This window comes from Aedes albopictus, chromosome 1 (assembly GCF_035046485.1).
Source record: "Aedes albopictus strain Foshan chromosome 1, AalbF5, whole genome shotgun sequence".
NCBI lineage: Eukaryota > Metazoa > Arthropoda > Insecta > Diptera > Culicidae > Aedes > Aedes albopictus.
The window spans coordinates 181,223,976-181,242,299 of NC_085136.1; the positions used below are offsets into that span (position 1 = coordinate 181,223,976).

The 18,324-nt window shown below is 45.6% G+C and overlaps 1 protein-coding gene across 1 annotated transcript; it reads left to right on the forward strand.

Annotated features, from left to right (window-relative positions):
• The first annotated feature begins 174 nt into the window (after window positions 1–174).
• On the forward strand, window positions 175–1,743 carry LOC134286176 (uncharacterized). Its single transcript, XM_062847754.1, has 2 exons — window positions 175–360; window positions 418–1,743. The coding sequence occupies exon 2, from the start codon at window positions 531–533 to the stop codon at window positions 1,599–1,601; it is 1,071 nt and encodes a 356-aa protein (XP_062703738.1). The 5' UTR covers window positions 175–360; window positions 418–530; the 3' UTR covers window positions 1,602–1,743.
• The last annotated feature ends 16,581 nt before the right edge of the window (window positions 1,744–18,324 follow it).

The window sequence follows — 18,324 nt, forward strand, 5'->3', positions numbered from 1 at the left end:
GAAGAAGGTGATTATCCTTGCCTAATGATTTCATCAATAAGAAAGATTAGCAAACCTTGTCTACTCGAAGTCAAAATAGAGGGAGAAGCATGTTTAATGGAGGTGGACAGTGGTTCGGCTATGTCTGTAATTAGCAAAACTGAATTTCTGGAAAAGTTTAAACACATTTGTTGCGTACAGATAGTGGTACGTTTGGTGCTTGGTGAAACCGGCAACACTGAAGCAAGGCTGCGAACTACAAGCGCCGGCGCTACCTAGAAATAATCGATTAGGCAGTGTTGTTTAATCAGTGAGCCCGGTAGGAACTGCACTGCGGTTAGGTGACCTGTCTGTCTCGTGAAGGAATAGGAATACTAGATTGTAAGTTTGAATGAAATGTAATGTAATATAATATAATAAAACTGAGTAAATTTGCAGTATTGAAGCTGCGTGAAATAACGCTGCTGTCGATATGGTTTTCTGGTTCCGAGCGCGACTGACTTCCTAACAAACTTCAATAAATCTAATTCACCTACCAGAAGCATCCCGCCATGAAAAGTACGTTCGAAATAGAACTTTCTCTTCTAGAAGAGAAGAGCGAGCTATGGCGGAAGCATAATGAAGAGCAGAGTGAGTTGCGACGAAAGTACTATGAAGAGGAAAATCGTCGAATCGAAGAAGAATACCAGCGAGAACTGGTGAAAATTGAAGAGGATTTCCAAAGGGCTGCAAAGAGAATGAAGGCGGATTTCAGCGCAAAGATGAAAGCAGTACTACGGCAAAACAGTGGGTGTAACGTCAGCGAGGAAGCGGCGGTGGAACCGGCTCCGGCAGGTGACAAAACCCAGCCGAACAATGACTGCACTAGACCATCGAATCCGAATAAAGCAGACTCTTCCGAACAGCATTCGCAAACAAAACCTTTGTCGAAGAAATCTACTGTTCCAAGAAGCGTCATCAATGGCGAGCCCGAGCCTACGTCACATCAAAGGCGCGGAAAGATGACCAAAACAGTATCAGCTGATTCCCCTACAGCTGATTCGTACGTGAGCACTCGGTCTCTGACGTCATCAATCCATAGGAGCAATCAAATATCTGCAAAAGTACCAGAGAGTCAACCAGAGTGCAAAACAAATCCCGTACAAACAATGATCTTCGTTTACGAGACCAGTGCGGAACAATTTGGTTTGGATCAGGTAGCCTGTCGAGTGATATATCAACCAAAGATGGAACAATATTTTCACCACCGCCGCCGCCGCCACCGTCGTCGTCGTCGCCGCCACCGCAGGAAGGAAGGCAATCGTCATCAATTGAAAACGTTGCTGTTCGATCCCGGTGGCTATTGTGTTGCAGCAGTGGAACGAGTCAGCTCGACTTGTAGCGTATTTACCACAATTCGTTTCGACTGCAGTACGGTGCTGCCATCTAGGTACAGTTTGATGTGTAGGAAAGCACTTCGCAAATTTGATGGACATAAAATGAACATGCGAACATTTGGAGGTTTAGATTGTTACCTGTTTCACGGGGGGGAATGTTGCGTACAGATAGTGGTACGTTTGGTGCTTGGTGAAACCGGCAACACTGAAGCAAGGCTGCGAACTACAAGCGCCGGCGCTACCTAGAAATAATCGATTAGGCAGTGTTGTTTAATCAGTGAGCCCGGTAGGAACTGCACTGCGGTTAGGTGACCTGTCTGTCTCGTGAAGGAATAGGAATACTATATTGTAAGTTTGAATGAAATGTAATGTAATATAATATAATAAAACTGAGTAAATTTGCAGTATTGAAGCTGCGTGAAATAACGCTGCTGTCGATATGGTTTTCTGGTTCCGAGCGCGACTGACTTCCTAACAACATTATTCTGAGAAAAAGTTGCAAGAAGTTAATTGTGATCAACGGATCAAATTTAGAAATTTATGGGAAGGCATCAGTTTCTATTTTGCTAAACGGGATTTCTTCGAAATTGGAGTTGGTCGTTTTGGACGGAGATCACAAATTTACGGGTCTTATTGGAAGGAGTTGGTTGGATGTATTTTTCTGCGATTGGCGGGACAATTTTCTGCAAAGATCTGGCAGTTTTGGTGCAGTGCATAGCGTACAGGATAATCGATAGAACGCTTTAACTATGGTGAAAACCAGATATGGCGAAATTTTCAACAGAGATTTCTCCTCTCCTATTGTTGGCTTTGAAGCGGATCTGGTGTTAAGGGAAGATCGCCCCACTCACCTTTATTCCTGTAGCCAAACCTTCCTTCAGGAGCCGTTCCGCAGCGGCCCAGTCACGGTGGCCGAGCCGTCTGTGCCACTGGTGCTGCCAATCCACCTTGTGCCGGCCTTCCGATGCAGCCAACGACGCTTCTGCTACGCTCAGGTAATACAGACCGCCGTGCTGGAATCTGGTGGCGACAACTTCACTTTTCCGGTCCACGATTTCACATCCGTCACTGTCAAACACTACGCGAAAGTTCTTCTGTGCCAATTTTCCTACCGAAATCAAGTTAGTGGACAGTTCTGGCACGAATTTCACTTCGTTCACTGTAATCTTCGTGGCTTCACCAGATCCGTCGACCCCAAGCACTGTGCCACTTCCTTCACCCAGAATTTGGGTCTTCTTGCCGTCTGCCATCGTAATGTGCCCACCCGCGAACTCCTCCAACGATTCAAAAAATGACCGGTCGTTGGTCATGTGCGCGCTGGCACCACTATCGATCACCCAACTGCACTGCTTTTCTTCGCCGACGACAAAAGCAACCCCCCGCGATTCACTTTGAGCGGCTTTAGCTTTGCCATATCCACTACCACTAGCACCGGCGGCACCGGCAGGCTCTTCTTTCTTCTGGGTGGCCAAAAACTTCCGGCAATTACGCTTGATGTGGCCGGTCTTCTTGCAGAAATGGCAAGTGCGCGAATCACCACTCGACTTGCCTTCTGCGGAACGCATCGCTTTTTCGATCTTAGCAGATCCACTTCCCTTCCTCTCGAGCTGCCGATTATACTCGTCGACAAGCTTCGATTTGACGACATCAAGTGAGATGTCATCATCTGACCGACTGTCCAACGCGGTCACAAGTCCATCGTACGACGGTGGAAGGCTTCGGAGGAGCATACAAATCTTGGTGTCTTTATCCAAGGTTGTACCCTCCGCGTCAAGACGATCGAACAATTCATCAAACTCGCGCAAATGATTTTCGACGTTTCCGTTTTCGGCGAGATTCGACGCGCACACCTTCTTCAACAGCGACACCCGAACCGACCGCGTCGTCTTTTCGTGGTATCGCTTTAGGGCATCAAACGTTTCACACGCGAAAGCACAGTTTTTCACCAACGACAGTTGGCTGTCCTCGATCAGCAAAATGATCGTCGCTTTTGCCCTCTTATCACTTTTCTTCCAGTCATCGTCACGCTCATCTTCATCGGGGAGGGGATCTTCCACAATGCTTCACAAATCTTCTCTAGCCAGGAGCATTTCGACCCGCACTTTCCATGTTTGCCAATTGCTTCCGTTCAACTTGGCGATGGAAAATTTCGTTTCACTCATCTTCACCGAACCGCTGTGTCAGAGTAAACAAAAACAAACTTCCCTGGCTTCTCACTGGCGCTTTCACTTTTCTCGCAGTCTCGTTCTCACTAACACCAACACACTACTCGTCGTTGTCATGTCTAATACAGTAAGCGAAACCAGCCGGCGGCTGAGCCGCCGTACTTTTGTAAACATGATAAGCATGTATTAATAATAGTAGTAGTGGTATACGAAGAGCAAAGTATATAGATAAACAAAGGCTGTATTGATTGTTATTGTTTTGACGGCTATAAATAGTTCAGCAATAAAGACAGCTGGATTCAGTTTGATCCAGTGAGTGAACAGCTAAATTCAGTGTTATTACTTCTCTACTCACGGACATATCAGTTGTCGACGAGGGAAAACGAATAAGTTGAGAAAGTGAAATTGCGTGCATAGTTGGCAGTTTCGGGTCGGCAGTGTTGTGATCGCGGTTGGAGTGAAATTCGGTAGCGTGTGCGGCAGTCCAATTGGAGAAGAAGTTGGCATTTGGGGCGTGAAGCTTGAGCGTCGGTTGAAGTGGGCAGTGAGAATAGACCACCCGGCTGGCTTATTGTCTGGCTGTGTAAATTCACGCACCCGGGGGCTGGTGATTGTGGTGATTCGCACAAGGTGAGCTTGTCTGGCGAATGCTTTTGTACAAAGGAAAATCGAGTGTTATTTGTTTGTGATAGCCATTTGGTACTCATCTGTGTTTTTCAGCCGGTCGGAAAGCGACGCAGCAGCAGCAGCAGCAAATTGTGATTTGTGACGGTGAAGAATTGGACGGCGACCTGGTGACATAGAAAGTGCAATTGTAAAAACCGGTTGGTGCAGTGATTCGACGGATCTCGTTCGGACGTTGGGAGCTTATCGAAGCCAGGACAGCAGCATCGCAGGAATCCAGGAAGTATCACTAGCGGTATCTAAAAGGTACGTGTTTTTTTTGGCTTTGTGTTTAGTTTGGAGTGCGCACAATTTTGATCAATTGATACGGTGCAGCAAAATGGCGTTAATCGGCACGATCGATGCGTATGTGCCCGGCACCAGTTTCTCAAACTATGTAGAGTTGATAGAGTATTTCTTTTCGTCTAATAATATTGCGGAGGAACGAAAGAAGGATATTTTTATGATTTGTGCAGGTTTAGCAGTTTTTGAGGAGTTGAAGCTTCTGTATCCGGCTACGGACTGTAGTGTCTACCTAATGGTTGTGTGCATAGGATATCTACCTACATAAAATACTATTCATTACAGTACCTAAATGTCTAGGTATGATTCATTATGTCTACCTAAGGTAGTATAAATACGGGTGGTCATAGGACCACAGAGCGGAGACTGCACAAGCCTTGGACTTGTCAACATCTTTAATATTCTTCTTTTGAAGGATATAAAAGTGGCGACGAGGATCAAGGAACGTGTAATTTCTTTTGAGTTATTCCGAAATTATTTCCTTTTGGTTTTCAGGATGTTGTAATAATTGATATTTTTGTGGAGAACGGAATTGTTCTTTTATGGTAGAATTGCCATTATATAGTGAACAGAATGTTCTTTTTGGCCGATGGTGCATTGACAAAATTGTCTTTTTGTTTTGGTAATAACGAAATGTTATTTTTTGTGGTGAACGAAATTGTTCTTTTGTGGCGGAATAAACATATGTTATGTTTTGGTGAATGGATTTGTGTTATTTGTAATTTTGGTAAAGTTGCTGATGTTGGGATAGCAAAATTGTCTTTTTGTTTTTGTAATTTTGTTAGCGAACAGATGTGGTCTTTGAAAGTCAGTTTATTTGTGTTATCATTATTTTGGTGATGTATGTTATTTTTTGAAGTTTTCTAAAGGGGAAAGGACTGTAGTGTCTACCTAATGGTTGTGTGCATAGGATATCTACCTACATAAAATACTATTCATTACAGTACCTAAATGTCTAGGTATGATTCATTATGTCTACCTAAGGTAGTATAAATACGGGTGGTCATAGGACCACAGAGCGGAGACTGCACAAGCCTTGGACTTGTCAACATCTTTAATATTCTTCTTTTGAAGGATACAAAACGGACCTTAAAACATTGTCCTATGCAGAGATTACTAAAAAACTAAAGGAAAGGTTGGATAAAATTGACTCGGAAATAATGTTGAGGTACAAGTTCCGTTGTAGAAGACAGAGTCCCGGTGAAAGTGGAGAAAACTATATATTGGCAGTCAAACATTTGGCAGAATCCTGCGATTTTGGCACTTTTCGAGATTCTGCCATTCGCAACCAATTAGTATTCGGTGTATACAACAGAGAGTTGCAAAAGCGGTTATTGAATGAGGAAGAATTGAATCTCAGGTCGGCGGAGAGGATTATCAAGGGTTTCGAAATGGCGAATAATAATACTCTGTACTTTGCTGAAACAGGAGCAGGAGTAGGCGTTAACCCTCCATCAGTCGCATCAAAAAAAGTTACACGAGCGGTCGCGTCGTGTACTCAGTACACGGCATACGCTTTCAATTATGGTTTATATGCTTTACTAGATACAATGTTGGTGTCTTCAGCAGAAATGTCCAACTGGATAATGCGCGTCTGATAGTGGACATGTGGAACCGGTCAACACGATCTGGTCCTGTCCCGGGAGTCGGAATGGCCCTCGCGGGAACCTGTTTCGTGGACATTTCAGTTATGGCACCAAAACTAGGTATGCGACGGCTCTATCTTCATGATTTTTCATAACCATTATTTTAGTAACCATGAAAATGACCAGTGACCTCCCTGCTAACCCGTGGCCACCGGAATGTGCCCTGGAGGAACTTGTTTTGAGGACATTTTGACCATGACACCAAAACTAGGCATGAGACGGCTCTATCGTCATGATTTTTCATAACCATCATCTTAGTAACCATGAATATGACCAGTGACCTCCCTGGCTAACCCGTGGCCACCGGAATGTGCTCTGGAGGAACCTGTTTCGAGGACATTTTGACCATGACACCAAAACTAGGCATGCGACGGCTCTATCGTCATGATTTTTCATAACCATCATCTTAGTAACCATGAAAATGACCAGTGACCTCCCTGGCCAACCCGTGGCCACTGGAATGTGCCCTGGAGGAACCTGTTTCGAGGACATTTCAGTTATGGCACCAAAACTAGGTATGCGACGGCTCTATCTTCATGATTTTTCATAACCATTATTTTAGTAACCATGAAAATGACCAGTGACCTCCCTGCTAACCCGTGGCCACCGGAATGTGCCCTGGAGGAACTTGTTTTGAGGACATTTTGACCATGACACCAAAACTAGGCATGAGACGGCTCTATCGTCATGATTTTTCATAACCATCATCTTAGTAACCATGAAAATGACCAGTGACCTCCCTGGCTAACCCGTGGCCACCGGAATGTGCCCTGGAAGAACCTGTTTCGAGGACATTTTGACCATGACACAAAAACTAGGCATGCAACGGCTCTATCTTCATGATTTTTCATAACCATCATCTTAGTAACCATGAATATGACCAGTGACCTCCCTGGCTAACCCGTGGCCACTGGAATGTGCCCTGGAGGAACCTGTTTCGTGGACATTTCAGTTATGGCACCAAAACTAGGTATGCGACGGCTCTATCTTCATGATTTTTCATAACCATTATTTTAGTAACCATGAAAATGACCAGTGACCTCCCTGCTAACCCGTGGCCACCGGAATGTGCCCTGGAGGAACTTGTTTTGAGGACATTTTGACCATGACACCAAAACTAGGCATGAGACGGCTCTATCGTCATGATTTTTCATAACCATCATCTTAGTAACCATGAAAATGACCAGTGACCTCCCTGGCTAACCCGTGGCCACCGGAATGTGCCCTGGAAGAACCTGTTTCGAGGACATTTTGACCATGACACAAAAACTAGGCATGCAACGGCTCTATCTTCATGATTTTTCATAACCATCATCTTAGTAACCATGAATATGACCAGTGACCTCCCTGGCTAACCCGTGGCCACCGGAATGTGCTCTGGAGGAACCTGTTTCGAGGACATTTTGACCATGACACCAAAACTAGGCATGCGACGGCTCTATCGTCATGATTTTTCATAACCATCATCTTAGTAACCATGAAAATGACCAGTGACCTCCCTGGCCAACCCGTGGCCACTGGAATGTGCCCTGGAGGAACCTGTTTCGAGGACATTTTGACCATGACACAAAAACTAGGCATGCGACGGCTCTACCTTCATGATTTTTCATAACCATCATCTTAGTAACCATGAATATGACCAGTGACCTCCCTGGCTAACCCGTGGCCACCGGAATGTGCCCTGGAGGAACATGTTTCGAGGACATTTTGACCATGACACAAAAACTAGGCATGTGATGGCTCTATCTTCATGATTTTTCATAACCATTATCTTAGTAACCATGAATATGACTAGTGACCTCCCTGGCCAACCCGTGGCCACCGGGATGTGCCCTGGAGGAACCTGTTTCGAGGACATTTTGATTTTGACGCCAAAACTAGGCATGCGGCGTCTTTAACTTCCTGATTTTTCATATCCATCATCTTAGTAACCATGAAAAGGACCAGTGACCTCCCTGACCAACCCGTAGCCACCGGAATGTGCCCTGGAGGAACCTGTTTCGTGAACATTTTGGCTTTGACGCCAAAACTAGGCATGCGACGGCTCTAGCTTCATGATTTTCCATATCCATCGGGTAAATCGCCAATTGGGTTTTTAAATTAAGAAAAATGAATTGATTTTTTGATTTTATACGAAAGAGCACCTTTTTCTAAACCACCATGATTTTTTTCAGATTTTTAGAACTTCGTTTTGGTACCTAAAATCGCTTTCGAAGAGATTTTTCAAAATCACCTTTTGACAGCTGGCCAACTGCTTGACAGCTCCGCCTCAGTCGAGCACTTGACACTGAAGAAGTCTGTAAGTCACAGACGAAATAGGCCTATCTGTCCGAAGATAAGCACAGTAGTAGAATTAAAAGGAATTTGCTCGTCCTTTCTAGTTTTTCTTTAAAAGAGTTATTCATTTTTTATTTTCTTTTGCAAAAGTAAAGTATTAGTGAAGTGTTTTTAAATTAAACTAGAGTCTGAAGTAACAAGTTCTACTAAAAGCTCTAAAGTAATAGTAAAGCAAAAGGAAATAATTTCGGAATAACTCAAAAGAAATTACACGTTCCTTGATCCTCGTCGCCACTTTTATATCCTTCAAAAGAAGAATATTAAAGATGTTGACAAGTCCAAGGCTTGTGCAGTCTCCGCTCTGTGGTCCTATGACCACCCGTATTTATACTACCTTAGGTAGACATAATGAATCATACCTAGACATTTAGGTACTGTAATGAATAGTATTTTATGTAGGTAGATATCCTATGCACACAACCATTAGGTAGACACTACAGTCCGTAGCCGGATACAGAAGCTTCAACTCCTCAAAAACTGCTAAACCTGCACAAATCATAAAAATATCCTTCTTTCGTTCCTCCGCAATATTATTAGACGAAAAGAAATACTCTATCAACTCTACATAGTTTGAGAAACTGGTGCCGGGCACATACGCATCGATCGTGCCGATTAACGCCATTTTGCTGCACCGTATCAATTGATCAAAATTGTGCGCACTCCAAACTAAACACGAAGCCAAAAAAAACACGTACCTTTTAGATACCGCTAGTGATACTTCCTGGATTCCTGCGATGCTGCTGTCCTGGCTTCGATAAGCTCCCAACGTCCGAACGAGATCCGTCGAATCACTGCACCAACCGGTTTTTACAATTGCACTTTCTATGTCACCAGGTCGCCGTCCAATTCTTCACCGTCACAAATCACAATTTGCTGCTGCTGCTGCTGCGTCGCTTTCCGACCGGCTGAAAAACACAGATGAGTACCAAATGGCTATCACAAACAAATAACACTCGATTTTCCTTTGTACAAAAGCATTCGCCAGACAAGCTCACCTTGTGCGAATCACCACAATCACCAGCCCCCGGGTGCGTGAATTTACACAGCCAGACAATAAGCCAGCCGGGTGGTCTATTCTCACTGCCCACTTCAACCGACGCTCAAGCTTCACGCCCCAAATGCCAACTTCTTCTCCAATTGGACTGCCGCACACGCTACCGAATTTCACTCCAACCGCGATCACAACACTGCCGACCCGAAACTGCCAACTATGCACGCAATTTCACTTTCTCAACTTATTCGTTTTCCCTCGTCGACAACTGATATGTCCGTGAGTAGAGAAGTAATAACACTGAATTTAGCTGTTCACTCACTGGATCAAACTGAATCCAGCTGTCTTTATTGCTGAACTATTTATAGCCGTCAAAACAATAACAATCAATACAGCCTTTGTTTATCTATATACTTTGCTCTTCGTATACCACTACTACTATTATTAATACATGCTTATCATGTTTACAAAAGTACGGCGGCTCAGCCGCCGGCTGGTTTCGCTTACTGTATTAGACATGACAACGACGAGTAGTGTGTTGGTGTTAGTGAGAACGAGACTGCGAGAAAAGTGAAAGCGCCAGTGAGAAGCCAGGGAAGTTTGTTTTTGTTTACTCTGACACAGCGGTTCGGTGAAGATGAGTGAAACGAAATTTTCCATCGCCAAGTTGAACGGAAGCAATTGGCAACCATGGAAAGTGCGGGTCGAAATGCTCCTGGCTAGAGAAGATTTGTGGAGCATTGTGGAAGATCCCCTCCCCGATGAAGATGAGCGTGACGATGACTGGAAGAAAAGTGATAAGAGGGCAAAAGCGACGATCATTTTGCTGATCGAGGACAGCCAACTGTCGTTGGTGAAAAACTGTGCTTTCGCGTGTGAAACGTTTGATGCCCTAAAGCGATACCACGAAAAGACGACGCGGTCGGTTCGGGTGTCGCTGTTGAAGAAGGTGTGCGCGTCGAATCTCGCCGAAAACGGAAACGTCGAAAATCATTTGCGCGAGTTTGATGAATTGTTCGATCGTCTTGACGCGGAGGGTACAACCTTGGATAAAGACACCAAGATTTGTATGCTCCTCCGAAGCCTTCCACCGTCGTACGATGGACTTGTGACCGCGTTGGACAGTCGGTCAGATGATGACATCTCACTTGATGTCGTCAAATCGAAGCTTGTCGACGAGTATAATCGGCAGCTCGAGAGGAAGGGAAGTGGATCTGCTAAGATCGAAAAAGCGATGCGTTCCGCAGAAGGCAAGTCGAGTGGTGATTCGCGCACTTGCCATTTCTGCAAGAAGACCGGCCACATCAAGCGTAATTGCCGGAAGTTTTTGGCCACCCAGAAGAAAGAAGAGCCTGCCGGTGCCGCCGGTGCTAGTGGTAGTGGATATGGCAAAGCTAAAGCCGCTCAAAGTGAATCGCGGGGGGTTGCTTTTGTCGTCGGCGAAGAAAAGCAGTGCAGTTGGGTGATCGATAGTGGTGCCAGCGCGCACATGACCAACGACCGGTCATTTTTTGAATCGTTGGAGGAGTTCGCGGGTGGGCACATTACGATGGCAGACGGCAAGAAGACCCAAATTCTGGGTGAAGGAAGTGGCACAGTGCTTGGGGTCGACGGATCTGGTGAAGCCACGAAGATTACAGTGAACGAAGTGAAATTCGTGCCAGAACTGTCCACTAACTTGATTTCGGTAGGAAAATTGGCACAGAAGAACTTTCGCGTAGTGTTTGACAGTGACGGATGTGAAATCGTGGACCGGAAAAGTGAAGTTGTCGCCACCAGATTCCAGCACGGCGGTCTGTATTACCTGAGCGTAGCAGAAGCGTCGTTGGCTGCATCGGAAGGCCGGCACAAGGTGGATTGGCAGCACCAGTGGCACAGACGGCTCGGCCACCGTGACTGGGCCGCTGCGGAACGGCTCCTGAAGGAAGGTTTGGCTACAGGAATAAAGGTGAGTGATTGCGGGTTGCGATTAGTTGTCTGGAGGGTAAATCGGCAAGGCTGCCCTTCAATCCAGTTGTAGAACTAAAGTCTTCTCGAGTTCTGGACATCGTCCACATGGACCTCTGTGGGCCGATGGATAACATCACGCCAAGCGGAAACAGATACACGATGCCAATAACGGACGATTTCAGTCGGTTTACGGTAACTTACCTGCTGAAAAACAAGTACGAGGCTGCTGGGATTATCAAGGAGTACGTATCGTGGGTCGAGAACCTCTTTGGTCGGAAGCCGGCCGTTATGCGGTCCGATGGAGGGGGAGAGTTCATCAACAAGGAACTCCAGTCCTTCTACAAGCAGCAAGGAATCCGATCGCAATTCACAGCCCCCTACTCACCACAACAGAATGGCGTTGTCGAACGCAAAAACAGATCGCTGACGGAGCTGGGATGGAAAAGCGGTTCTGGGGAGAGGCGGTGCTGACTGCTACATACATACAGAACCGGTTGTCGTCAAGAACCATCCAGAAAATCCCATACGAGCTCTGGTGGGGACGAAAGCCTGATCTCAGCCACTTTCGGGTGTTCGGTAGCCAAGCGTATGTCCACGTACCGGATACCAAGAGGAAGAAGCTAGACAGCAAAGCAAGGAAGTTAACATTCGTTGGCTATGCGATGGAGCAGAAGGCATACCGCTTCGTGGATGTAGAGACGGACCAGATCACGGTGAGCCGCGACGCTCGCTTCATCGAGCTGGACAATGGATCAACGACGGTCGAAGTGTCAGCTGATACCAAGGCTGAGACGAAGAAGAAAGCTTAAAGAGTGGAAGAAATCGCTGTGATTCCCTTCAAGGAAGAGATGGAAGAAGTGCTCAACGAATCGTCCAAAGATTACTTTGAAGCTGAAGCGGAAGAAGATGCTGAACCCGGTGCAAGTTCCAGTTCCGGCGTTCGCCGTTCAGGAAGACCAAACCTTGGAGCCAAACCGCGACATTTGGAGGACTATGACCTGGAGTACGACAAGCCTGGACAAGCCTTGGCAGCAATGTTACGATAGACGGGGATACTTTCGAGGTGGTAGAAGAATTCGTCTACCTCGGTTCCTTGCTAACGGCTGACATTAACGTGAGCCGTGAAATACGAAGGCGCATCATCAGTGGAAGTCGTGCCTACTATGGGCTCCAGAAGAAACTGCGGTCAAAAAAGATTCACCCCCGCACCAAATGTACCATGTACAAGACGTTAATAAGACCGGTGGTTCTCTACGGACACGATACATGGACGATGCTCGAGGAGGACCTGCAAGCACTCGGAGTTTTCGAGCGACGGGTGCTAAGGACGATCTTCGGCGGTGTGCAGGAGAACGGTGTGTGGCGGAGAAGAATGAACCACGAGCTCGCTGCACTTTACGGCGAACCCAGCATCCGGAAGGTGGCCAAAGCCGGAAGGATACGGTGGGCAGGGCATGTTGCAAGAATGCCGGACAACAACCCTGCAAAGCTGGTGTTTGCAACTGATCCGGTTGGCACAAGAAGGCGTGGAGCGCAGAGAGCACGATGGGCGGACCAGGTGGAGCGTGATCTGGCGAGTGTTGGGCGTGACCGAGGATGGAGAGCTGCAGCTGCAAATCGAGTATTATGGCGGCAAATTGTTGATTCAGTATTATCATGAATTTGATGTGAACTAAATAAATGAATGGCCTGGAGTACGCCGTAGGTTTCGCCGCCTGCGCTGTTGAAGGACCGATAAACTACAAAGAAGCGCTGAAGGATCGAGTATGGCGGGATGCCATGGTGGAAGAGCTGGAGTCCCACCGGCGCAACAAGACATGGCAGTTGGTCCCGCTACCGGCTGGTAAGAAGGCTATTGGCTCCAGATGGGTATATAAGGAGAAACGGAATGAAGAAAACCGGGTGGTGAAGCATAAGGCGAGGCTGCCCAAGTAACAATCTTGATTCTATTTGGTTTTATTTATTTTTATGATAGTTTTATTAGAGCATTACATATTCTAGTTGATCTTATCAGAGTTTCAGCTGAGCACAACTGTTCTTCATCAATATGTGGTTTTAAAAACACCTCCAAGAATACTTGGGGTTCAGTCCATAAAACTAAAAACACAACAAGAACTGTTGAACTTATTTTCAGTTTTATATGGCTCTCGTAGTTATCTTCAATTAATCATTCTTGAGCGAGAGCAACTGTTGGCACACGAAAAATAAAAAAAAAAACTCAAGCATCCAATTATGATTCTCATCGTTTTATTATCACTGCCAATTAGGAACACATATCCAGAAAACCAACCTCGACGCGGTGCAGTGCCAAATTCCTCCGGTAGCAGCATCCGAAAAGGTTGGTTTGGTCATGCAGGAACGTCGATTCCCGTGCCATCGGGGTATCAACTTATCGGCCTGCCGATCATTTTTAGCATTGTGAAAAACAACTACTTACCTGTTGAAAATGCTGACTGGAGGAATGAACCGTTGCACCGCTTAAAGGCCGGTTCTCGGGAGAGATGTTCCTGGTTGACAACGGTACCGTACCAATAATTAAATTAGTCGAACGAGGCCCACATAGTTCACCACGGTTCGATAATGTATTGTTTGTTTACAATTTTACATCCAAGATTTATGACGTTCTCGGTGGAGTTTGTATAAACCTGCATCAAGAACGTTAAAGGGTGAGTCGTTAATTATTGTGCCACCCTATCTTCAAATGATTCGCAAATTGTCTACAGTTAACGAAACGAAACCAAATTTTTAATGTAGTTTCGTATATGTATGTATATCAACTTTTTTGTATAGGTTCAAATTTAGGATGCGTTTTAGTGAAATTCACGACATTTTCAACTAACGCCCTCCATGTGGACATGTTCAGGCTCCACTTGCAACAAATAATTAAAGCTCTCTGGTTTGTTTATGCGCATCGTGTCTGGTTTTCACCCATCTCCAAGCTTATGTTTCACTGACAATCGTTCCTGAAACCTATTGACGAACATTAAGATGATCCGATAATGTATAATCATAAATTGTTCCAAGGCGCTATACCATGATTTTAGATTTTAGCATGTGATTGTACAACATCTTTTTTAGAACTGTGAACTAAATTTATTCTATGTGGAGCGGAATCTCACTGATAACTGCTCAATGCATTTTATGTAAACAATAGACTCTAAGGAGAAACTGTACAAAATATGGTAGATTTTGGTGAAGTAGGAAAAAAGTTACGTTAGTTTGAAAATGGCACAATAATTATCGACTCACCCTTTATAAACCTGAGTACTCTTGATCAACACTTTTTATCCTTGCTTAAGTTGCATTGAGAACGTTATAAATCCTATTACACTTGACTAACGCAATTAACTCTTGTTTGAGTTGAAAGTAGTTTATGACGTTCTTATGGTGGTGCTGATTAAACCATCGATAATGGACCGACCATCGACCAGCATTTCAATGGAAGCCATGTTGAGAAAACTGAAGAAAAATGTTCTAATTACCAGGAATAATAATTTTAAATATGGTATTATCGCATTATTATCGAAGCGCGTTGCAATTTTTGGAAGTATCTTGCAACATATATACGATAAATTTTGCTTCACAGTTGACAACCTTGTTACACCACGGAAATATTCCTAATTTGTGTTATAAATTAATTCCGATTACAATAACGTATCATTTTCATAGTGTTTATTTTGAGATTTAATTTCACTTATCTTTCAACATAAAAGCTGCAGCAGCAACAAAAACTGACAAATTTATTATCGTTTTATCGTGCACTTGAAGAGTTCTTCAATGAGAGATCAATTCGCCTACAGGACATCTTGGGAAGTACAACAAGTTTTAAGAAAATCTTATAATCAACTCTCCAAGAGCATCTTAGGATGGGCCTCTTTAGCCTTATGGCGGGTTTATGGTTGAGTTGACGTCGTTATGCAGAGCAATTTGGTTTATGCATGGTTTTAAAGAATAGGTGTTCAAGAATACTTCCAAAGCATCATAAAATTAATTTTGCTACTTGGGTGGTGGCCCAAGGCTATGGCCAGCGCTCAGGAGTCGACGTAGACGAAGTGTTTGCACCAGTAACGTGTCAAGCAACGTTCCGGGCCTTCCTGTCGCTGGCGGCGAAGCAGAATATGCACGTGCGTCACCTGGACGTGAAGACGGCCTACCTCTACGGTTCGCTGAAAGAGGAGGTTTTCATGCGACAGCCGCCGGGTTTCGTCGTTCCTGGGAAGGAAAACTTGGTGTGCCGCTTGCAACGAAGCATATACGGGCTGCGGCAATCAGCACGCTGCTGGAACCGGCGATTGGACGAAGCACTGGTGAAGAAAGGGTTCAAGGCAGCTGTAGCAGACCCGTGCTTGTACGTCAGAGATAGCGGAAGTGCAAAAGTGATTCTAATAGTGTATGTTGACGATCTACTGATTGCGTCTACGGACGAATCAGCAATTGAGAAGATTTGTGACGAACTGAAAGTGGACTTTGAACTGACATCGCTCGGAGAAGTGCGACACTTTCTCGGAGTTGAAGTCAAGCGTGAAGAAAAAATGTTTAAACTGAGACTGCGTAACTACATTGACAAACTGCTCGAAGTGTTTGGGATGGAACAGTGCAAAACGGCCAAGTCGCCGATGGAACTCGGGTATGTGAAAACGATGGACACAGGGGAACCATTCGAAGATCCAACTAGCTACCGTAGCTTGGTTGGAGGGCTGCTTTATTTGGCCACCGTTGCTCGGCCAGACATAGCAGCAAGTGCATCAATCCTGGGAAGAAGATTCAGTGCGCCCCGGGACTGTGACTGGACAGCGGCGAAGCGCGTACTGCGCTACTTGAAGTCTACAAGGTGCTTCCAGTTACAGCTCGGTGGAGAACAACAGCAAGCGCTAACCGGTTTCTCGGACGCCGATTGGGCCGGTGACGTCGAGAGTCGTCGCTCGACATCCGGCATACTATTCAAGCTAAGCGGAGGTAGCATCATGTGGGCCAGTCGTCGACAGCAGTGCGTGAGCCTGTCGTCGATGGAGGCTGAGTATGTGGCGCTCAGCGAAGCGTGCCTGGAAGCGCCCTGGCTCAGACAGCTTCTTCGCGACCTGGGAGAGCCACCGAATTCGCCGACTACCGTCATAGAAGACAACCAGGGATGCTTGGCATTTGTCCACTCGGAACGGGTAAGCAGAAGATCAAAACACATTGATACAAAGGAACGCTTTATTAAGGAGTTGTGCGACCGTGGAGAGATTCGTCTGCAATACTGCTCGACAGACCAGATGCAAGCCGATATTCTCACAAAACCATTGGGTCCCGTGAAGCACCGAGAGTTCTGCGAGTTGCTTGGACTCTACGAGGACCGTTCAAATGAAGAGAATTCACATTGAGGGGGAGTGTGGAAAGGTACAATGTTCACCTCTTCTACTATTATATATCTTGTGCCTTTGCCCAACCCTATTAAGTGCACCTTCAGTGCGCACGCACCTTGTTTTCGGTGTGTGCTTTGATCGAGAGAAAACCCTTTACAAATGTACAGTTCGCAACAAGTGCGCCGCGTGTATTTTTGATCGCTCTGAGTAAATCTCATTTAATTCGTAGTTTCTCGCGTTAATTACTTCCTTAACTATTCCGAAATCCTTCGTCGGGTATTCCGCTGCGTGATCCTGTATTCCGCCGACAAAATCGACCTCGAAATCCTCAAATCGACGAGGTAGTTTACCTCTGTTACTTCGCTTGGTATTCTCGATTGGTACAGTTTCCTCTGCTACAGATTCCGTACCTACTTCGTCATTGTTGCACTGCACCTCTTGCCTTAACTTCGCTTGTTTTTCCTCCTGAACTGCAACTCGGTGATCAGGCAGGGATCGTTGTTGCTGTCGTTGCATCACGTCAAACCAACCATTGTCTCCGACGGATACATCTTCAACAGAACCTTCGGACGTCATGATGTCTTTCTGCAACTCGTTGAAACTGGTATCACAACTAATTGCGATTTTATCGTTGCTTGGATTGATGAATCTGTAGGCCTTTTTCTCTTCACAATATCCGACGAAAATCAATGTCTGCGTCCCACCATTCTTGTTCAAACCCGTGCGAACATCAGCCGTGCATCCGAAAACTCTTAAATGGTCCATATCAGGTTTCTCGCCAAACCATCTTTCGTACGGAGTAGTATCGACCGAACGAGAGGGTAGACGATTTTGCACGTACGCCGCCGTTACAACTGCCTCTCCCCAGTACTTGCGATCGAGACCGGCATCTAACAGCATACATGTTACCATTTCCTGAAGCGTCCTATTTTTTCGTTCCACGACTCCGTTTTGTTGCGGAGAGTATGCTGTCGTAAATTGAGCCTTGATTCCTTCTTGATCATAAAAATGCTTTAGTTCGCGGTTTACATACTCTCCTCCTCCATCTGAACGAATAGCACACGGAACTCTTCCAAATCGTTCCTTCGTGTATGCCACAAAGCGCTTGATACATCCGGTGGCGTCAGATTTTCGCTGCAGCAAACAAACGACCGTATAACGACTAAAGTCGTCTATTAAAGTCATTAGATAGCGACTTCCCCCTGGCGTAACTTTATCAATTGGCCCACATACATCAGTATGAATCAGGTCAAGAACGCGAGTGGCCCTGTTCTTGCTTACTTTTGGAAAGGGAATACGGGTTGACTTACCGGCCAGACAGTGCTTACAGCGCATCTTACAGACGTGTCTGATTCCACAGTCCTGCATTTTGAAACCGGTTCCGAGACCTTCTTTCACAAATCGACTCAGAACTGCTGGATCCCGGTGCCCAAAACGCCTGTGCCAGGTATGTTGGCAATTTGCGAGATGATGCTGCTTTCCTGGGCAATCAACACGATTTGCTTCACACGCCGTCTTCAAAATGTACATGTTGCCACTTAGTTCACCAAAAGCTTCCACATTTCCCGC

Bases quoted from the DNA above. Each gene is read 5' to 3' on its own strand.
- LOC134286176 (XM_062847754.1), top strand. From the start codon at position 531: ATGAAAAGTACGTTCGAAATAGAACTTTCTCTTCTAGAAGAGAAGAGC.